This window comes from Aquila chrysaetos, chromosome 25, assembly GCF_900496995.4.
Source record: "Aquila chrysaetos chrysaetos chromosome 25, bAquChr1.4, whole genome shotgun sequence".
NCBI classification, from domain to species: domain Eukaryota; kingdom Metazoa; phylum Chordata; class Aves; order Accipitriformes; family Accipitridae; genus Aquila; species Aquila chrysaetos.
The window spans coordinates 15,842,054-15,865,768 of record NC_044028.1 but is presented as its reverse complement, the minus strand read 5'-3'; the positions used below and the strand labels follow the sequence as shown (position 1 = coordinate 15,865,768).

The 23,715-nt window shown below is 36.2% G+C and overlaps 1 protein-coding gene across 10 annotated transcripts in view; it reads left to right on the top strand.

The window, feature by feature from the left end:
- The window catches only part of RBFOX1 (RNA binding fox-1 homolog 1), a 1,358,224-nt gene that overhangs the window by 449,218 nt on the left and 885,291 nt on the right, over positions 1-23,715 (top strand). The window contains exon 1 of one of the 10 annotated variants that reach the window (XM_030002532.1): positions 22,119-22,145. The exons of the other annotated variants lie outside the window; for them this stretch is intronic. Within the exon in view, the coding sequence (XP_029858392.1) occupies positions 22,134-22,145 (12 nt within the window). The 5' untranslated portion in view covers positions 22,119-22,133. Of the gene's footprint in view, positions 1-22,118; positions 22,146-23,715 lie in introns of those variants that run through there. 10 annotated transcript variants of the gene reach the window in all.

Here is a 23,715-nt window from a genome sequence, read left to right as displayed (position 1 = left end):
CAACATTGTTTGATAAGGAATTAAGTTCCTTATCAGTCACATGTTTGGTTTTCTTTTCACTTATGCTAGTATAAATTTACAGTAACTCCACTGAAAGAAGTGAAGTTCCTACTGCTGCGAAACTAGAGAAGGTGAGGAACATCTGGATTCTGAGACTTTTTCGGTAAAGCCTTCTGGAGAAGTCACAGGAGTCACATAATGGAAACATCCTCTAATTTTTACTGTGCCTTTTTCCCTTGTTGCAACACATTTCTGTTGCCAGGGTAACCAATCATGAATTGTTCATAGTAAGTGACCTTGTCATTGCTTTTATATACGCCATGAGTTATTGTGCAGAGGATATTTATAGAATTATAGAGGTGATTGTGACTGCCTGAAGACAAGCAGGTTTTGTTTCATTTAATTTTTTTCTGTAGAATAGGAGGCTGAAAACCATACGAGAAGAAAATATTAACATTCATCTGCAGAATACATCTTGGTATTATTCAGATAGGGACAAATACAGCTAGTAAGTCATAAGGCAGCTGGATGAAAAGTGGTCAGCTCAGACTCTTGTATGCAGTGTTTTCATTTGATACTCTTCTGGACTGCACTTGGATATATTCAGATTTACTCTTCTGTGATGGATATTTTTAGAGGTGTCAGAATTCTTTTAAGCTATGTCAAAAAGACTGCATGATGCACACTTAAAAGAAAAACCAACCAACCACCACCAACAAAAAAACCCTAAACAAAACAAAAAAACCCAAACAACAAAACCAACAAACTTGTTTTCTCGACTCTTCTGAATGGCAGGAGCTACTGCTTATTCTCTTTGTCCTGACATACTGGACAGAAGTTAATTAAAATAAAACTCTACCAACATTTTAAGTCGAGTGATAATAGAGATAAATGAAGAATGCTAGTTCAAATAGGAAAATAATATAAAGAGTGTCTGAGAGCCACAGAAGGCTTCCTAGCCATTTTGTGCATTCAGGAATTAAAAAGGATTTTATTACATAATCTGGTAATTCTATTCAAAGTTGTGTTGTAATTGTTACTTTAATCGAGGAAAAGGTGTGGTAAGATCTTTGGGATTCGAGGTATAATTGTGACGTAAGGATGAAGTTCGTGTTTGCCATGTAGTTATAATTGTGGTGCAGCTGGGCATTAGAGCTGTGCCTGTCTGCACACACTTGGTTGTCATTTCCTGCGTGGTCCAGGAATCCCTCAGCTGGTTTCCCCACAGAGGAAACAGTGCCTGGCTGGAGACAATGTCTGGGCTGCAGACCACTGGCACAAGATGACTGAACGCATATGGTCACCTTCACAGCAAGCCTTCACTACTTGTTAAAAGAACAAGGAATTTGGACAGTCCCATGCAGCTTCTACTGTGCATATAAACCAGTTAATAGGCGCTACCTGCATGCTGAAGATGTGTTGATTATTTCCTTGGGCAGAGCACGTGGCAGTCTCAGAAACCCCCATATGTGATTCTTGCTGTAGAATTTACCGCACTATACACTGATACTTTTAAATAGCCACTGGAAACCATTCTTGCGGATGCAGGAATGCTCATGAAGTTCAGTTATGGTAATTGGGAGCTGTTTTGTACATAGTTTAAGCTAACTAATAGCAGTGGATCATTCAAATGCTGGAATACTGTTGCACCACAGGCCAGCTGGATTGTAAGAATTCAGCAAAACAATAGCTCAGGCAGTCTCGCGTGATCCAACTGGATGCCATTGCAAAGACCCTTGTGATGGAGATACCTATCGCCAACTGAGCAGCAACTGACCATCCTGTTCTGGAGATTCAATTCCCCACATGAAAGCTATGCAAAAGGTCCCAATATCTTTATTATTATTGTGTGTTTCTTTTAAGCAAACAGTGTGCCTGTGAGTGTCTTTGTAGCAAAAGAAACAGGCTTATTTCCATTTAGCAGCCGGCTGGAATTTCATGATCAACTAATGATGTTTTGAATTACCTATTGATAACAAAGTGGATATATTTTATTATTTACATATTGAGTTAACTTCAGATGAGTAGTGGTACAGCCCTGAGTCCATCAGTAGAAGAGCTCTTACTCAATACTTTACATAATGCAAGAAAGCAGTAAGCAAAAATAGAGAGGAGGTTGCCCTGCAAATTTTGTATGCTAAACATCAAGTGCTCAATTGGACTAAATGGCATAGCAGTACAACACTGAGCAATTTAAACTGTCATTTTTAAGTGGCTGGGAATGGTAAACTCATGGGAGGGATAAGTAGTCTAATGTGCCCTCCCATTCATTATCTACTTACAATGTTCTTTTCCCCCCCCAGTGTCATAGGTAAAAGACAACTAAGCTTACCAGCCTGACACTGAATAAGTATATACAAAGAACTAACACTTTGTTTGTATGTAGTTCCACTTAATTTGCCATCAAGCTAGTCTAATTTTGTGCAAATACTACTATGCTTATATTTAGTGTATCAAGCCACTCTATTTTGGTGTTTCCACAATTCATTGCTTCCTGGAGATCTGGTCCATGATGTAGGTATAACTACAGCAACCATAAGCTAAATAAGTATTGGATCTTTGGAGAGAATGATCTAGGTGTGGGTTTTTTTTTTTTTTTTTCCTTTGTTTTGCCTAAGTGGGGATAAGAATAGGCGACAGAAACCAGTCACTTTGGATAAACTGAAAGGCCCTTAGACTTCTTGCTTTAAAAAGGTACTTACAAATAGTATCAGGTTTGTAGGCTTTCTTTGCATCCACCTGGGCATCATCTTATCTTTAATTTGTGCTTATACTAACTTGGAATGACCACTTATTTTGCCCCATGCTTCTTCTTGTCTGAAGAACAAAAGTAATTCTTAAGATGTTTCAGTTTGCTTGCTGTCAACAGGATCGCAGCTAGCCCTTTGATTTAATTTTTCTTGTCTTGTATGCTTGCACATCCTGAATGAACTTTGTTAAAGCAAGCAAGTTAGCATTCTGTTGCCATCCAGTGGAGCGAGTGGTCTTGTTTACGTTTGAGTGTTTTAAATGAGGCTTAAATATATAGTATTACAACTCTTCTGTAAATGGTTTTGAGAAAACCATTTATTATCCATTTGCTTGAGGGATTTGCTCGAACTGCAGCAGTCAGAAACAGTATGTTAAATGAGATAATGTGGAGAAGAGATCTGCATTTATGGGCTCCTTGTTATACATTAGCATGTTGGTCTGGGTAGACTCTGTATTTTTGCAGTCACAGAACATGCCCAGATCGCAGTGTGGAGAGCGCATTGAGCAGTCCGGACACTGGGAAAAGTCCGTCTATGCATTTATCAGTGCTTAGTCCAGAACTGCGATATAGGTAGGTACTTATAAATTAGTCAATCAATTCGCTCGTTGATGGCAGCTCCCACTGATTCTGATTGCAGGAAGGATCTCAGGGAATCAAATAGCTGATCAGTGTAGTCACCAGTGGGTGCTTTAAGGAGGTGGAGTGAAGATAAATAGCAATTGCAGCTTACTGTGGGATTCTAAAGCATAAATACAGTGACAAAAAATGTCATCAGTCATCGTGTGTGTGTGACTTTACAATCCAGGACTACAGAATACATTAAATTTACTTAGTAACTGCTAGAAGTTAGCAAAGCTACAGTGGAGATTGATCAGATCTGCATATCACTTGTTTATTGATGTGCTTGGGTCAGGACCTTTTCTTTTCCACTCTTCTCATTCTTCATATGCTATTCAATAGCTATCCCATTTCCTATTCAGGTAAGGGCTCTATAGAAAATTAGGATCTGCTCTGTGACTGGGATTGGTAGGTAGAACTTCAATGCCAATGATATTTTTTCAAATCCAAGAGTTCCCGTCATGAAAGTACACACTTTTAGTCAAACACATCAGTGGAAAAGGGGAGCATTAGGAAATGAGCAAAAAAAACCAGAAGGGAATATTTGAAAATACTTTTTGTGTTCTCTCATGTTTCTTTTACACTTAAATAGATCGGATGGGATTACTCAGAGCAGTCGGGTTGACTAGTAATGGCAATCTTAAATTGCATTCAACATTAGTGACTGCATTGTCAAGAACGGTAAGTTCAGTTCCAAAATGCAAAGTGCCACCTACAATTCTACATAAATGTGTAAGTTTATTCCTTTGCACATCTGCAGCTCTAGGGCTAAGATACCTGTGATACTTTCTAACTTACGTGATTTTGAGTGACTGATGCTACTTACAAAAAACAAACCTACATGCTTATGTCATGTGCTTGATGCAGAAGCTTAAAGTTGATCCAGAAGCATAAAGGCAAAAGGAGTCTTAAGATTTTCAGTTGGATTCAGGCTTTGAGGACAGCATACAACAATTTCTTCTTAAAGACACTTAAAATGTCTTTTCTAGTAAAGGCTTAAGAGTTGAGTTATTAACCCCACAGGATTTGAAAAATCATAAAAGGGCTATTCAGTTGAAAATCACATACAGTTCTTTTAAAATACATAATAGGATTTTTGAAGTGCTCAATACAAATGAGTTGCATGCAGAAGTTTGAGTCGCTTTGTTCACAGGCCAGGCTAGTTCATCATATGTGTTTATGCTTAACAGGAATGTTTGTTTGAAAGTGAACAGCAGTTAGAACAATTAGGCAGATCAATAAAAAATACTGCCTTTATGGGAAATATCTGTTTGGCATTTGGGAAGAAACAAAGTACTACTTCTGAAAAGCCCTCTGAAGCTCTGGAAAAGAGACATCGTTTGAACAAACATCTGTATACTATGGAAAAAAAGAAAGCTTTTTTTTTTAGTTGAAGAGGATTTTTCTGAATTGATTAAAGGTTTTTTAAATAAGCTATGGTAACTTAAAATTGATGAATCAACAGTTACTTCTACATTTGTTTTTCACACTATACTTTAATGTGCTGTATCTTATCATAGTTAAAGGAATGTAGATTATATATAGGAATTTACATCTACATGTTCAAATATATTGTATTATAATGTAGATACCATCTGCAGTGTCACTAAAATTGTTGGTAATCAAGCTATGATACATCATTGTCACTGTAAAATATAAACCTATATAGGATTTTATCTGTTGCTAAATTAGTCAATATGCTTTGTCTCGGTAAATTTTATGTGCAAGTAAAATTTTGTAAAAAAAAAACATTGAGGGGTGGCATTCATATAGTAAGTCACAACTATGGATTTTATTGTCTTTGAGATACATATTCCGAAGTCTTTCAAAGAATGTTAATGTTACTTTCATAGATATTACTGTGCATTAATTCTTAGGCTTTTTCTTCCATTTCAGTCCCATTTTGTCATTTTTATGCATTTGTCTTTGGGTCATAAATTGTCTGCAAGTCTTTATCTCTTGCTTTATTCTGCAATTCCATATCCTTTCTGTTCACACTGTTTGGGCTACATCTGGTGTTCAGAATCTCAGATTTCAGTTTGATTTTTCTGGTACCTCACCTGTAACCTTTTTGGTTTGGAAGATATTGTGTTTCACATTTAGGATGTGAGGATTACAGTAACACTCTGAATTCCCTCTTTAGCCATCTCTTCTTTAACTCAGAAATACTTTTAAGTATCTTCTAGTTTCTGCAAGTCTCCAGCGTAACATAGTGAGTCTGGACTTGAAGAGAGTACGTGCAGAAAATGTATGTATTTATTTGTGTTTGAAGATGAACCCAAGTTTTTGCATGATGAGACAAATTACCATTTTTCAGGGAAAACTGTAAAAATAGTAAAAAGTGTACATATACACTGTATCTTATGAATGAATTGGGTAGAAAATGTATTACTCTTTTCCTGCATATTCAGTCTCAGGTATTCTGTCTAGAAGGTTTTAAATATTGAGGTGTAACAGGTTGTTAAGAATGGATGGGAGAAACTGAAAATGAGGATGGTACAAACTCAACTTCTCAGTTAGAACGGAACAGTTTGTTTGGATCATGGAGACAAAGACATCCTCAGTGTCCAGCACAAGGCAGTCCATTCCTTGTCCTCCTGTTGCACATTCAGAAGGTGCAAATGTGGATAAGGATTGAAGACTCTAAAGCAATTTCGAGATACTAAGGTACCTTGTTGCATACTAGCTTGGGGGGGGTGGGTGGTAAGCCACATTAATTCCTTATGGTCTATGTCCTACTTCTTACTGATAATTACTCGAGATGGAGGTATATGCAGAGGTATCTAGATATGTTCCAGTTTATATCTTAGCTTGTGTACCTCTGCATTTCTCTGCTGTCACCATTTGGTGTAAATGAATTATAAGAATACCTCATTGGCACAGTATATTTGCAACAGTGTGCATCCCCTCCTTGCAGGAGAATGGCTTGGTCACCTGTGTACCCCTCTACCTACCCTCGCTTGGCTGCCCACTTCCTGGTTCTTGATATTGAACTAGGAAACCGAAGACACTGCTAAATCTGGCACTGCTTCTGAAAAAGATGTTCTCCATTATCAGACAAGCTGCCTGGGACACTGGTCGAACTCAGCCATGCTCGAATTTTCTTTGGTCGTTGCTGTATGGTTACCTGTTTGATAGTTGGCATTATCTGAATGTTGATGATTGTAAATAAAATATGTTGGCGTGCTAGTATCTGAAATGTTTGTAGCTAATGAGAGCATTGCTAACTGCAATCAAACTCTGTTTTCTAAACTTGCTAAATTATTTTCTGATATTGAATTTATTGTAGCTATTAAAAGAAAGTTGTGACCTTTCTTGCTCTAACACTGGAGTACCTCAATTCTCTCCAGTCATATGTTGCTATTATAAATCTAAACTGAGTATTAGTAATCTTCTGTACAGCCAGATACTCTGGCTCATGTTCATTCAAATTGTAGCTCCAGACTTACAAATGAGAAATGAGACTGAGGAACCTCTCTGGAGATTTCTAAAATAATATACAATATGGTTTAACCTGCCAGATCATTATATGACACTGCTGTTTCACACTGATAAAGGTGTATAAGTGGTGTGTAAGAATGAAATGGCACTCTTAAAAATGATCATTTAACTGTAAGACCTTCAGCGACTTAAAATGTTGCTTCTGAATTAAGTCAGTGGTAATGGTACTTGTGAAGCCTGGCACAGCATACAAACTGCGTACAAACTCTGTTCTGCAACGATAGTGCACTTCCATTTGCTTCAGTAGTGATATTGAAGCAAATGAAAGCACACACACTCATTTTCTTGACTCTGCTATGTTCCATGGTACATTATATCCTACTTTCGTTGCAGGATCAAATGACTCATGTCTCAGTTGAAAGGAGTGAAACTGCTGAGTTCTATAGGGTAAATGACAAATAGATGCAGATTAGGAGGGTACACCTCCATAGGTACCAACATTTCTTTTCAAAGTGGTCAAAATGATACGTATCTATATAAATGCTAAGCAGTTTTTCTGAACTTGTGTTTATCTTTGAAAGCAGCTTTGAAAGTTGCTGAATCTTTTTCAGAATTACAGAAGGTTCTGTTTAAAAGCTTGACTAGTTTTTTCAGCTATATGTCTGCTTAACCAAAGATATTACTTTGACCTAGAAGCCTCTTTTAATCTTAACCCCCATCAAAATAAGAAACAGGTACCCTAGTATTCAGGCAGTATAATAAATAATTGGCATCTAAAATTGGTGGTGATTTTTTTTGTTTGCTTTGTTATACTGTAATAACAGCTAGAAACTTTAAGAAATAGTTCAATAAATATGCAGGCTACAAAGAATCTAGTCAGACTGTCTCACTTTTCTCTGAAAAATTTTTTCTTAACTGCTGTAATGTTAAGGTTTGGGTCAACAGTCAAAACATTTGTGTTGTCTTTGGCATGTCTAAATGCCTTAAATTTTCTTAGGCATTTAACTTGGGTTACGCTTGACTTCAGTTCTTCTAAATAATTAATTTTATGAAACGTTTGCTGTTTTTATTTCAAGATACAAAATGTGTGATTCATCTCTTTAACAAAAAATATGTACCTCTTGAGAATGCTTTTGAGAAATTGAAAATTTAATTGTAGGTGCCTATTCAGTGCTTTAAAAATATACCCATTTTTGCATGGGAATTTTGTTTCCTTGTCTGGTGGTATATAGGACAAGCTCATCAAAACATAATCATTAGACTTGTAGAATTTTCTTGATAATGAGTCCCAAAGAATCTTTGTGATTACACCATATCAAGGTAAGGAAACACTAGCGGCCCTTTCTGCATGATGATTAGACAAACCTTTTTTCTGTTTGGTTTGGTTTGCGTGGGGTGGTGTTGTGGTGGTTTGGTTTTTTTTGTTTGTTTGTTTTGTTTTGTTTTACTACTTTGCTTTCTCCAAGTAAGACCCTATTTTAGTCCTGTTTTGATGTCTTTTAGTTTCTGTAGGTTCAGGCACTTATAGGAGATCCAAAAGAGCTTTTTACATAGCTCTGTTCTTCATTACTTTTGGGTCAGTCAGGCCCTGATCTTACAAAGTACATCCGTAGTTTATTTTTACATGCACGAGTAGTCTCAGTTCGGTTAAAATGTGTTTGCAGAATGAAGGTCTATAATTTTCTACAAATACTGGCTCTGATATGCTCTTTTTCAGAATTAAGATCATCATTATAAATCTTGATGAAAATAGCTAAACTTCATTGTGATATGTATGTGGGGAAACTTCAGGTCTTGAGATAACATAAGTAAGTTGCCTCTTTTAACCAGCTACTTCAATATCTGTAATAAACCCCTTCATTTTACTTGACTCAACTTGATGGTAAAAAGTTTTGTTTTTTTGCTCTTTCCCCCTTCCCCTGAGAACATAGCTAAGCTTAGCTTTCTAATAGCCGAAACTGTTGGCTTTTAAAAATTAGCTTGAAATACCTCCAGGAATATTATTTGGCCAGCTTCAAGGCAGCTCCTAAAATGCTTAATGCTTTTGAAAGCCAAATTAAAGTTTTGTTTCATTTAAGTTGTGTAGCTGGATAAGATTGAACAGAGTGCCCTACTTGCACATCGCAATCTATGTGAAATGGTTTTTTGATCGTCTCCATGCATATCTAAAATACACCTCCAATTTCTTTTCAGGATCTCAGCTTATTCAGCTTTTACTATAATGGTTCATTAGCCTCCTAGGCTTTTTCTTAAGAGTTGCAGTCAATTTCCCATCTTTGCTGTTTTACATTAAATCACTTCGATTTCCTAAATGTAGTAAGGGGAGAGAGCAAGCAAGCATCATGGAAAGAGGGGTTATTCAGTGTGGATACATCATTTCTGCTTCACAGCATACTTCTGATATTGCAAAGTTTTTGCCCCTGGCTGCAACTCTGCTAAATTTATCAAGTATTCCCACTTCTTAGAGAATGATTTAAGTATATGCTACTGATATCACTTCTTGTTGGTGCTCATTATTTTGAGATCAATGGGACTTTACGTGTGGACAGAGCCAAGAAAGGGTTTAAATCTTCATCTCACTGGAGCGTGTTGCAGTGTTACACTCTAAATCTCTTCGAAAAGCTAATAGTTACTCATTCAAATACTTCCACTGAATATAACTGAAATGAAAAATATATCTGTAGTGTGTATATATATATATATATATATATAGTATTTGAACATGCTTGCTAGCCCCTTTGATGTGCTGTGCTGTGTTGTGTTTTGGCTCTGGTTGCAGATGCAGATGGTTTGAATTTCTTTGAACTGTGTATGTAACTGGACAGAGACTTTTGTGGTAACCCTCTGCGGGAGCATAATCATGGACTCAACGACAGATCAATATGATCATAGTTGAAGACCCTTTACTAGAGCATCAGACATCATTTTATACATTGGTTACATCCGTACATGCGTTTAGCTATTTTACTATTGGTTACACACATTATTCACGCACTGTCCACGCGCCTAATTACACTTAATGATTGGTTATATCAACACTGTACACGCGCATAAACATAAGACATAATTGGTTATACTAACTAAAACATGCAAAACTTGTCTCAGTCTAATTGGTCAAGATAAACTGCCAAATTGGGGTTCTTTGTGCCAAGCTCCCTTTATCGTGGAAAGCGCACCTGTGTTCTTCTAATTGATACCTTTCTTATTTTTGTCTTCTTGTTTATTCTGTTCAAGGCCTTCTAAAGGCGTCTGGAATGCTCTTGTGACCGTTAGCTAAATATGTTCCCACAACCCTCCATGCTCAGTAAATTCAAGAGAGAAATTGCAGCCCGCTGAGCTAAACTTTTCTCCATGGTTTCAAATGGATGAAGTTCTGCCTTTTCTCCAGCGATCATATGATCTGGTCTCAATTAATGATTGAGTTATACTGTGAGGTATTTGCTGTTTTTCTGCACAGAAATCACTGTTTCACTGGTATATACTGTGTTTACCACAAAAATGCAGCACAGCTGCGGTGGATTCACCCTAGCCAGCAGGTAAGCACCCACACAGCCGCTCGTTCACACTCTCTCTGCAGTGGGATGGGGGAAGAGAATAGAAAGAGCAGAAGCAAGAAAACTTGTGAATTGAAATAAGACAGTTTTTAATAACAGAAGGACAGAGGAAAAAAACAAAAAACAGGGAGTGATGCACCACATCCCACCAGCAGACAGATGCCCAGATGGTGTCTGAGCAATGTCCCACCCCCTTTCTTCCTCTACCCCCAGTTCCTGCTGTTGAGCCTGACATTTTATGGTGTGGAATATCCCTTTGCTCAGTCCAGGTCAGCTGTCCTCGTTCTATCCCTTCCCAGTCTCTTGCTTGCCCTCGGACTATTTGCCAGAGGAGCAGTGTGAGAAACAGAGAAGGCCTTGATACCGTGCAGGCACTTTTCAGCAATAGCCAAAACACTGGTGTGTTATCAACGCTGTTTTATCCACAAATCCAAAACACAGCAGCACATGGGCTGCTCTGAAGAAAGTGAACTGCATACCAGCCAGACTTGGTGCAACAACTTAGTGATTTTTAAAGAGATTCAATGCTTTTTTTTTTTTGGGGGGATGTGTTATTTGGTCTTTAAGTGTACGGTTTTACCACTATGATTTTAGTGTTTATGAACTTGGTAACTTTGTCAGAAATTTTGGAAGAAGGATCTTGCTGTATGCAAGAAATGCAGGGACCTGCTGATGTTAGCACAGCAAAGCAAAACGCAGCAAGATTACTTTTTTCAAAAACTCCTATCTTCAATTTTTATGAGTTTACCAGTAACATGAGGTGATATATTCCTTCAACAAAATCTGTCCATAAACTCAATGTAAATGTACTAGGATATCGCTGACCTCTTAATTAACCACCTCCATAAAATCTGTTATTAACCCTGCTCTGGAGAGTTTTAATACCTTTTGTACCGTTACACTGAAATGCAATTTAATGAAAAGCATGGTTTATTTCTCCTGATACTTAATCTTTTTAACACTTTTTGGCAACTGTATTTGTAGACTAACAAGCAGCTCCAGGCTATAGGACTCCTGCACTTTTGCAGTACCCACTGAACTGTATACTTGAAAGATACAGGACATTATATATGTCCTGTTGGTAGCAGGATCTGGGCCCTTAAGTATAATTTTCAATGTGGGAAACAAGACCAAATGCTAGTTGCACAATAGTACAAATTATAGGGAATGAAGGTGGTAAATTGTTTTGAAGGGTCATGACATGTTCTGTGTATTTCATGATCTGCAGTGTTTTCCTGGCAAAACCTTCTATGGCAGCACAAAATAATTTACTTGTAGCATTTCATACCATGAAATGCTGGCTGCTGAGATCAGGATTAATTTCTTCCTTGCAGCTTGAGGTTTTGGCAGAAGGATGTTTGTGCTGCGCTGAAGTAGTCTGTTTAATTAATGGTAGCTTGCTGTATTTCATTGTTTCTTTCTCAGACTTGTAAAAAAATTGAGTTTAATTTGCAATCATCCTGGTGTTACTTTCTGTATATATTTTTTTAAGGTTGTTTGCCTTACAATTACTTTTCTTATTCAGCAGTGATCAAGTAAGAGTGCAACAGATTTCGCTCCACATTAGAATAACATACAACTGAGACACAGATTTTTGTCTTCTGAAAATGTAATGGTGAGCATACCTCCCTCAAAGTATAAGAAAATTGTAGTGGTATCAGTTTATGCACAGTAGTCATAATTTTGAGAAGCCAACAGTTTCCTTAGTGCACAGTGAAAAGCAAGTGTCTTTGGTGTGGGCAAATTTGGGATGATTTCTGATGTTTTAAAGGTAGATCAATATCTTGTTCTCTTCTTTCCTGTTCATGTGTTGCTAGAAAAGCACTCATAAAAACAAATTTAAGTGATGGAAAACAGTTTTTTTTTTATTTTTGAGATTTTAATCTGTATATGTTTTTAACTCCTATTGCTTTGAGAGATCAGTTTTCAAAGCTATGATTCATAAAGACGAAGAGGATGACAATTGCTAAGGGTGAATAAGAAACAAAAGACTGTGGTACTGTTGGAATGAAACAATCATTGTTATGGAAAGTTCCTCTACAATAGAAAATTGAGATGAATGAGCACAAAATCTTTTGTATTAATGAATTAACTTTCTAGTCTGTACATATTAGTCAGCTTTTCATAACAGTTAAATAGTTTTTAATTTGTCTTTATGATAGCTCTACAGGACATTTAAAGAGGAATACTGAAGTATGCGAAGGATTTAAGTTTCATAATTTGTATTTTCTAGTTAAGAAGAAATAGGTGTACTCTCTGCCCATTCTGTTTCCTTCAAAAATATAAGGAAATATCCAAATTTTGGAGCAGAAGAGGTAAAATATAGGAAGGACTGAAACAGCAGCAGTGATTTGCAAAGGTTTTCACAGTGATGTTTATTTTGTGAAGTGGTAGTGAAATGGTAAATATTTAAGTTATACAATGGTTCAGAACCTGTATTTGAACTACTGAATATTATTCAAAGAAGAAGAGTGATTAGTGGATGCTGAACTAAGTTACAGGTACACTTTGACTTCAGCCTCTTGTATTGGTAAATGGCCAGTCCTCATTCTCTAACTTTTTTTGATGTATTTGCAAAGTTGCCTTAGCAGTCCACACACAAGTACGATTTTTGATTTTTAAAAAAAATAACTTTTCTCATTTGCTGCAGTTACATATTTTTTTTTAACATCACAGTCATCATCACTTTGCTTTTAATTAGCATTTATTGTTTCTAATTGTCTGAAAGTGTGCTATGAATGCATAATTAAAAAAATGTTCCCTTTTGAAAAAGCTTTCAAGCAGCTTAAAAATGAAACCCTAGTGGTGGATATGGTTGAGAGGTAGGAAGCATAAAATGTTGAGCAGTAATACTAGTACACTGGCAACTTTGCCTAGTAAGAGAGGGATTTTTTTTCTTTTTTTATTGGTGTTTTGTTCTGGAGGGCATACAGTTGGTGTGACTTGAAAGCAGTCAGAGAAGGTGAATCTCCAGTTCTTTAAATCTATCTTCTGTATCCTAGTAGGCAGCATGGGGTAAGCGCAGGGTCTCTTGTAAATGTTTTCTCTTGAGAATGTACCCAGCAGGAGACACAAGTTGACATTGCCTGTTGGTAGAGCAGAGGTCACCTCTCTGTAATGAACAGAAAAGAAATGTAAGGTGAGGATGAGCAAAAAATGATCTATTTTCATTGTTACTTGGAGTCAGAACACAGAATATGTAGAAAACATTTTTGCTTTAAGTTAGTTAATTCTGTAGCAAATTTGATGCTTTCCAAGTAATTGATATAAAGGATATAGTAAATATGGCATCAAATGCTGTGTTGAAAATTCCCATGGAATCCTTTTGGATGAAGGAAGTTTGACAAGAAATTGAGAGAAAACTCAGTATGTTAGTATATGAATAACTGTTGATACTGTTGTACCGCTACAGAGAAACTATATCCATGCCCAAGTTTTTAATTATCTAGAATTGTAGGAGGATGTTGTTAATTGGTTTTAACTTGGATCTCCAGTATACACCTCAATTTCTGTCGAATTGTTCCATAGTATTACACAAAGCTGATGTTCTTCAATTGGATGAATTAGAAGTGTATGTGCGTATAGCTTAGAGGTTGGCAAACCTGATCCCCTCAGGCTGTAGACAGTGAAGTCATTACAATGAAAGACCTGGATGGTCATCTTGTAGTTTAATCAATTTTTCCCCTCTGGAAATACCCAAACAGTGTAGAATAAGGAGGTTGATTTGTTGGAGAACTCACAAGGTCCTAGAGGCTTGGGGAGGGCAGAAGGGCCATGAAGTGATCCAAGAGAACACAAGAAAGTTTTCATCCAGCCAAGAAGCCTGTTTTTAACTGCAGAACTAATTAAGATAGTAGGAATCTACAGTCAAGAAAAAAGAGACTGAACAGGAGAATCTATGTGTAGGTGGGACGATCATGGACGCCACAGCAGTGCTCAAACCTAAGGACGAATCATGGTCAAAATTATAAAGAAAACTGAATCCAGTGTGGATTTTCAGTCCGTGGTCCAGACTTCAACTTTTAGAAAAGTAACTTAAGAACAGAGTGCTCTTGGAAAGTCTGTGGTTGTTTGCAGCAGCTACTGTATGTCTTCCTCTCTGATGCAGCGTAGTGCCAGCGTGGCTTTGTGGCTTTTAGACCCCTGGAAGAAAAGGCAGCATGAGCCTGTGTCTGCCTGCAGCTATTCGTGGTAGATATGCTACTGTTACATAGCCCCAATGCTATTCTGTAGCTTTCTTCAGGTTTATAGAAGAGTTGTTTCCCAGTGGTATGTGGTGGCAGACTTTCTGAAATACGACATCACGCACAATATGAATTTAAAGATAGATTGCAGAATTTTGACTCTCTGCCTCTCTTCTCCTGCTGCCTTGTTTTGTGCAATTTGTATCCTGTCATTTAAAGGGCTACAATGAATAATTTGCAAGGCAATAAACCCTCAAGTTTATTTTAGTTTCACAAAGTGAATTCTTGAAAGGACTTATTTGCATAATGCATTTTTGGTTGTTTTAAGATAAAAACACAATTAAGCAGGAGATATAACTATCCTAGAAAACAGAGCAAGAGGCTTTTGAGTTGGGAGCATAGCTATTTGCAGGAAGTCTGTGCTGGGATACATCATCAAAATTACTTGCACTTGTGCAAGTTAAATGACTTTCTCATCTCAGATGTATTTGCAATGTAAATGTATGAGATACATATGAAAGGCGATAAACCTAAACAAGGAAGCACAGCCTTTGCTTGCCCTAGTGTGTTCTTTCATGCAGGTATAAGAAGTTTTAAAAAAAAAACATGCAAGAGGTGCTATGGGATCATGAGAGAAAAGCCTAGCAAAGCATGGCAATCTTACAGAATCTTGGGGGGGGGGGGAAGCCGCCTCTTTTTCTCTGCAGATCTCAACTGCAGTGGAAAACTGAACCATAATTTTAAATAGTTAAGAAACCTTTCCTGCCTGGTATGGTTCAGTGTCATCATTCAGTATGCCTTGCAGTAGCTGATACTGGAGTTATCTCAGTCCTCATGGAGAATGGAGGTAATGAGTAACAATAATAATAATAAACAACAATAAGACTTTTCCCCTGATTTTTAGGGAGTAGATAAACCCCAAGGATTCAGTGATGCCAAAATTAGACCAAAATTAGCATTTCTGTGATCAAGAAATGTGGTAGGTGCAGGCTTTGGGATTTTGACAGCATTGTAGCGGAAGTTATGTATAAATTGCAGTGTATACTGGCAGCTGTTGAGTTTAAATTGATAAAATTATTAAGGGAACGGAACTTAAATAGTTCAGAACTAGTTTGTGATGGAGTGAACAGCTAAGCGTAAGGGCTGAGTAAGTTGGGCTATTTCTGGAGCATATGTACTTCCACAGCTTTTGAAGGCAGATTACTTAGTCTGCTTTGAAAAAGGTCCAGGAACCTAAAAATAAGGGAGATATCTTTATTATCTGATAGGCAAGTTACATGACCACGATTATTTTTTTTGTTGTTGTTTTTTCTATCATAAATTTGGAGGGTGTGTTGTTTGCACTGTGTGGTATTCATAGTGAGGAACAGATTAAACTTTGGAAAAAAAACACAAACAAATGCCATCCTGTTTTTGCAGTGTTTTGTCCCATGACACCTCTCATCCTGATTTTCATTATTTAATATTCAGGCTCTAATCTGGTTTGGAAATGCAGCTTCTACTAACACAGGAAGTTTGAAAGTCAAAGAAGGTAGAATGTACAGGGCAATCAAGCTATCATGTTTGCTTGATACTAAGTCCATCTTCTCTCCTTTTATGCCCACTGATATTTATTGTTTGTGTCTAATATTATGGGTATTTATGTCTATTTCAGGGTGTGTGTGTAGATATAGGCATATTAATGCTCTTCTGTCTAGGCTAGGGAAGACACAGATTGGAAAACTGAACAGACTTTCTGCATTACGACATGGTACTCATTGAGGCCAGTGGTTTATTTCTCTGCTTTGGAAGATTTAAAATATTTTCTTTTACTGATAGTAATACTATAGTAATATTTTGTCAGTTTTTAGCATCTTGCAGTAACCAGGGCAGTCTTATATAAAAGCCTGATTGGAAGGTGGCAGCTGAAAAAGGGAAAAAAAAAAAGTCAAGTATCTTGGTTTATTTAAATAATTGTCTGAAATAATAAATATAATAATGTTAATATGCTAATAATATATAATATCAGACATATAATAAATATCTGTCTGAAAATTATCTTTTGCTTGGGTGAGGAAATCCACCATTTGCATTCAGGTGGCATAAAATTGCTTATCTAGGCAGGACAGTGCAGTTGAATTGCTATTTTGGTCCCTTCAGAAACAGAGTGAAATAGTATACTGAGGAGATTATGCTGTTAATCACTGAAATCACTTGAGCAGCACTAAATAAGCCATTTTAATGTAACTTCAAGGATACCTGATGTCTGGAAACCTGTCTAGAAATCTTCCGCATTCTCCTCATACAAATCACTGTGATATAAAGTAATAAATAAATAATAGTCAACTGACCTTTTGGTTTTAGAAACACAAGCTTCATCCTGCAATTTGAAAACCATTTTGCTGTTTTTAATAGTAGTACTGCTATGTTCCTGTCTTAACCTCACAGATATTTTACATTTGTGTTACTGACTAACGTGAACAGTTTCGACTTACGTTGCTTTGGTGTGCGAGGGGCCAGCAGGATCATTCTGCACTGGGGTGTCAGGGTTCTCCTTTCTTGTATTTAAAAGGGAAAGTCGTCAGCCCTTCAGCTGCTAGTTTTGCAGGATTGTGGAGTGCTTCCCATCTGACAGAAGTCGTGGGAGCTCACATGCAGTTCTATACGCGGGTATAAAGAAAAGCAGTTAAGACAACTGTGATCAAATGAGACAATAAATAAGGCATCGAAGCTTACTGAACTTTGCCATCCTTTTGTCCGCATGAACATTTTAAAGGCCGGTTTGTATTTCTTGCTATCTGTGTAAGTTCTCTTAATTCATCTGGGATGTGTGATAAATCATAGTCGTTGCATATATAACGGAGGGTATGCGAGGATGAACTTTATTCCACCCTCACAATTTCAAAGTCTGTGACCCAAAAACCAGGAAAGTGTTGTATTTTGCAATTTATGAGCTAATCAAAGTTTAGTAAATGTTAATTTAGTGGGTTTTAATATACATTACTTTTTTAAAAGTAGTAATAGTTTATCTGTGTTTTGGAAGGGAGTGGGGAGGAAAAGACACAACACACCAGTCAAATTCTTACCTGTAATGAATATTTGTCGTCATAAAACTAAAACTTTAGTATCTGCTTTATGATGCTATTATGATTGTGGAATTATTTGAGCCTTCTTGATGTAAAACTTCTTTGTTTGGTTTAGTTTATCAAATTGTTCTAGATCTTGCTTCATCTTTCTAAAATCTGATTTGCCATCAGAGAAGTTTCTTTTTAGACAACAGCTGGTGCCACTCAATACCACAGTATTTCTGCCCAGGTAACCTTTGGGCTGTTGTTCAAATTAACGTTTAAATCGTCTGAAGTTTAGTGTACGGATGATCCCTTGCACTTTTGTTTTATCATGGCATATTCATATCCTTTAAATTTGTTCATGGTTAACTAAATTCTCATTTGAGATCTGCAAGCGTTGAGCTGAAATTGATAATGTCTTTGGGTGAGACTTTATTTTACTTGAGTATTCAGTTGGAAAGGTAATCAATACTTCTGTATTTTTACTGGACAAGGAATAAAACTATTTACGTCACCGAGTATTTCTCATTTTATCTTCCTTTACTCTCACAATAATGAATTCATCATGCATATCAGACAAGTATGTTATTTCATACTGCACAATCAATATTAATTTTAAAATGTTTCTTTTGCTGCAACTGCAGAGAGATCAATTCCTATATGACAGCCTGTTTTTGGATGTTCATATGTCTTTGTTACTGTGTTTGAGAACTCAGATGCTATCAACACCACCTGAACGAGGAGTCTTCTCATTTGAAGTAATTTCCTTAAAATACATGAGGCTTTGGAAAAATTAAAAACTTGTTCTGTATAGTATTTATGCATTGAAGTGCATAAGAATTAATTTCAGAAATCAAACTATTGTTAACTAATGAAGTAAAAGCAGCTGATTTTGCAGGTCAGCACCAGGGGTCAATTCATCAGTGAAAACTTGTTGGGAATTCCTTTTATTAATAGTGCATCCTTTAAGTCAGTTGGTTTTGCACAGCAAGAGTTGTTTAATCAATTTTGCATGTGAAAGCAATGCTGGCAATTGGAAGATCTTGAACTGCTATTCTTCCAAGTGTTTCTTGTGTGCTTTCAGCACCATCAGGAATGTTAGGATTAACTTTCATCAGCTGGAGAAGATTATTTCATATATCTCTTTTTAGAGATACAGTATTCTTCTTCTTTTTTGTTGTATTATCATTATTATTACTACTACTACTATATTAAGAAATCCTAAGAAAAACGTTGTGCCTGTTTTTGAGGGGTTTGCCACTGAGAGAATGCTCTTTAGGAATCAAAGTTTTGGACTAAGGTGGTATTTACAGTTCTAACCATGTCTTGGCGTGCTCCTTAGGATATATTTGGAGGTTTTTATATAGCTCGTAAGAAATCATAATTTCATGAGAAGGGCAGTGTTTGTGGGAATTCGCTGTGCATAGTGATCTTTCCTTATTTGCTGTCTTATGCACTTCTTAAAAATGTGCAGAATTACTGCTTGCTGGACCAGTGTCATGCATTTTACCAACCAGTTACCTGAGATGATGGCTTTGAGAAGGATTCCCAGTGTCAGCGGTTCTGGTTAACTAGTTGTGTTTACATATTGGGTAGCTTTTTCATTCACGTTGAGTGCTCCAAAGTGTTCACTGAATACATTATGAAACCACTGGAAATAATAGGGAAAATCAAAGGCAATACTGTAGTGCCTTCTCGTCAGAGACAGCATTGTGTCTGCTTGGGGAGCAGTTACATTTGTTGCATTTTTGTTTCTTTGTGGTGTGCATAGAGTGCTTCAAAATTGCTTTATTTTCTTTTATTTTATTATGCTTGTACTTTGTCTTAGAAATATCAAGCCTTTTGGTTTATCTTAGTTTCTTTGCTGTATTCATTTAAGTATGAGATCTCCCAACTGTTGCTCTGCCTGAACTTTTAAGAGACGTAATTAAATTTCAACAAATCACTACATTTTCACATTTTCTTTATCGCTTTATACAGATGATTCTGTATATTGGGAGATGAGAACTATTACTGTTTGCAGGTCACTGTTAGTATTCTTACATTTTTTTTCATGTAAACGACTTCTAGAATAGATTAGAATATGTCTGTATATGGGTTGAAACTTTTTTGACATATTTACTGACTGTCCTATCATACTGCCTCTAATGTTTTGAGGACAATTATTAATTATTCTTCCATAAGAAAACATTTTAAAAATCTGGTTTCTGCAAGGATATTCATTACATTGATTCTGCTGAATAGCCCCTGATGTTGAATTTGTACAGAGAGCTTACTAAGTTGACTCAAGGAAATTTAATGAAATTAAACATTATCTATAAATGGTATCTCTGGATTTAGTGTAATCTATCTTTTATCTGTAATGTTAAAACATTTCTATGGCTACTTTTTGCTTCAAGCTAGGATCTGAAAAAGCTAATTGCTAACTGTGAAAGTTGTAATGGTTAATTTAATATTTTTGTCTATTTGTTCATGAATTAAGCTGTCAAAGAGAAAGGGAAACAACATATGTTGCATTCATATAAAGGAAGGGAAGATATTTTGTAATTACTTAGTAGAACAAAGTTAGAATACTTTGTCTTGGAGACTGCAATGGCCGGAAAGCCTTAAGCAGCCCAACCAGCTGTTTAGGAGTAACAGGCTAAGGACATCTCCCTTTGCCTCCATCCCCAAGTAAGGACATCTCTTAGAAGTCATAAATGCATTTATTGTGACAAATGGATTTGGAGCATTTAGTTAACATATCTTATATTTGCTTTGCAAACGTTGAGGCCAGGAAAAAAAAAGTTTCTAAGCCTTCTCCATTCACCATGAAAGTTGAAACAGCCCCATGATGTATGGCTCGTAATTCTAAGCAACGGGGCAAACCAGAGCCCTGAACTACCACAATTAATAAAACTGATCTAGACAACACAAATGGAGATCATCAACAGTTGGTAATCTAAATGGCCTAGCTGGCAGCTTGAAAACCTGATTGCTTTACGGTGTCAAGAGATAGGTATATTCTTGCAAATGTTAGAGCAGTAGTGTGATGTGCTAGGGACACAGGCAAGGTTTATAGATGGACATGATTTCTCTTATTATATACTGCCTGTCCCTTCCCCCTGCCTCCCCCAGTGACTAGTTCACCTCCTTCATTCCTCTGCTTCTATTGTCTTCTCTTCAACCATTCCCTTCCTTGTAGATACTGTATTCCCCCCGCCCCCTTACTCGCAAATTGTATTTAGTTTTCAAAACGGCTGCTTTTGTTTCAGACCTGAAGATGACATTGTGTGGCAAAAATTTTTTCCACGTGTACTAGTGGGTTCAAAACTGCCAATTATCTACATACAGATCTGGCTCAGTCTATATGCTCTATAAATATTTAATTCTCTAAATCGTATATATGCAGGAAAAGGAACTATTTCACTCAGTAATGATGCTAGATTTGAAATGGAAATCCTTGTGGAGTTCTGTGATATGTTTCTATAATGAGCACATCATAAAAGCCGTATAGGTTTGATACTAAATTTTCACTTTAGATCTTGTAAGAGTGGGCTTTGCTATGGGTATTGCCCAAGATGCATCATATTACCAGTAAGTTCACGATCAAAGCATATTGTTAATAATAAACTGTCAAAAAAACCCAAACCAAACCAAAAAAACCAAAGCCACAATGAAAATAAAAATTCTGACTTTCTGATTACTAACTGGAAATAATGAAGAGTAATCTTCTAATGAAGTTCTATCTGTAACTTATCTCTTTGTCAGCAGTACACGTTAATTTGTTTCCATGATTTTCCAGATAAGTTGTTTGTCTTGCTAAATAATCTGCTTTCATGCAGAAACTGATGTCTGTTTTCTGCTGAGTAAGTCTCTCTGCAGTCATTGAAGATCCTCAGAAAGATTAAAATGAAATGTTTGTTAATAAAACAACTGGATACTGTATAAGTAGAATTGGCTACATAGATACTATATAACTAGAACTTCTTGATGATGAAATCTAGTATTTATAAATTAACTTAGCTTCATTAAAATTATTTTTAGTGATGAATGAGAAATTCATCTTTCATGTGTCATGTGCACATACTTTTCCAATAAAATTCCCTTTTGTGTTCCACTAATGCTTCTGTTCTGTCAAGGAAGCAATTTATGTTCTATAAAGAAAATTAGGCATGTCCAGTTTTTAAAAATACTTTTTTAAATAGGAGCAAAGGACCATCTTTCCAGTAATTTGTAACTAATCAGTAATTTGAATTTTTGAGCGGGGAAAACTTACCTAGAAAATTTTATTTGTCATTTGATCGTACAATAGCAATTTCAGTGTTTTATAGCATCAGATAATTCTCATCGTAAACTGTTGCAGTTTATTAAGTCTCTGATATGTGCAGCTAAATGGGCGGTTAACTGGCATTGTTGTGAAAGAGAACTAGTAAGAAGGGCTTGGGCTTTTTCATGTATCTTAATTCTTTTGCCAAATCCGAGTTCTGAAAATTCTATATCCCTCATTAGAGCAACGCTTTCAGTATGTGAAGACCAAGGAAGGGGATAGATTCTCATGGCAAGCGAGGTATTACATATTTAACATGTCTGTAAATGTACGTAAGTGCGTGTGCGCAGCTTACCTCAACAACATATGTAAGAATATCTGTTGTCTTCAAGGTACGATATGTCTTTACATTTGTGTACGCATTTCTTATGTATTTAACCTGTACAAATTTCTGGCAGGAAAGAGAGATCAGAAAGGAGATGGCTCTTTTCTTCTCATTCATGAAATACACAGGCTAGGGGAAGACTAGGGAATGCTGAATTTAGTCTGTTGTTTATAAGGCTTTGACTTTCCATCTCTAGTAGACCATTGAACTTATTTTCCTTCCTTGTTCATTAATTGTAATTATCAATTAACACTGTCCTATAAAATTGTATTTTTATTGACACTTTTTTTTCCCCTCCGCATACGATCAAAAATTTTTATTTTTGGAAAAATTCTTATTTTTTTGTTAATGCTTTATTGATTTTTATTTTAATTTTGCTGGATTTTGGGAAGTGGTAACAATCCACAAAATATTTTTTCCCTGCCTCTACTAAGTCAGACTTCAAAACAAATATGACCCTTAACTTCAGGATAAAACATATAGACTTCAGTGCTTAAAGTGACCATCAATACAAGAATATTGTGTGAATTCAGAAAAATTAGGAAAGGCTACAATCTGCAGAAATCCTAGTGATTATAAGTTCCTGCTTGCATGGCTAGAGTCACGTAAACACATATGTGTACCTTGCTGTGAACCTCAAGAGAAGAGGAGAACTTATTTTGAAAGAGCTGGAGAATCTTCTTTCAATAATCTTAGTACTGTGAGTTTCTACTCAAAAAAACTGTAGTACCTTTTAATTATTAATTTCACATACAGAATTACGAATTAACAAACAATTTCTTCAAGATTATGGAAGATTTCCTTTTTCCAGTAGTATATTCATATGTATATCAACATTTGTGTTTTTGGCCACCGTTAAGTGTTTTCTCTGTGGAAGTTTCGCACAATAAGAAACAGACTTGCAAACATCACCTCAAGGGACAGTTCAGAAAGTCTACAAATATCTATAAACATCCTTTAAAACTGCAAATACAGAACATTCTGTAGTCTCTTGAAGCTTGTCAAAATATCCCCTATGAACAAACTTGTTAGAGTGTAATATTTGTCTATCAGTATCCTAAACTGTCAAACAGTAAGTCCAAAAGTTCTGAATATGTCAAGAAAACTATTATATTGAGGAATGTAATTCACTTTGATGAGCCACAAAACTGGTGACACATTAAAAAACCCAAAGCAAATAAAAACTATACAGAAAGAAATTATTTCCTCCATCACAAGAGCAGAATATTCTTCAATGTGAAAAAAGGGAGAGGAGAAAGAAAATTACTATAAATATGCTATAAAATATTTGTTTATGCTGCTGATCTTTCAGTTGGCATAAAGTCCTGGAATCGGTATGTTTTGGATATTTTGAAAACAAACTGGTTTTGTTTTATTGAACTTTTTAAAAAACGTGGAAACACAGATACTATTTCAGTTTTCTGGAATAATCGTTCTTAATCATTTGCTTAGCAAAACAATTTATTAAGCAATGAAGGATAACGA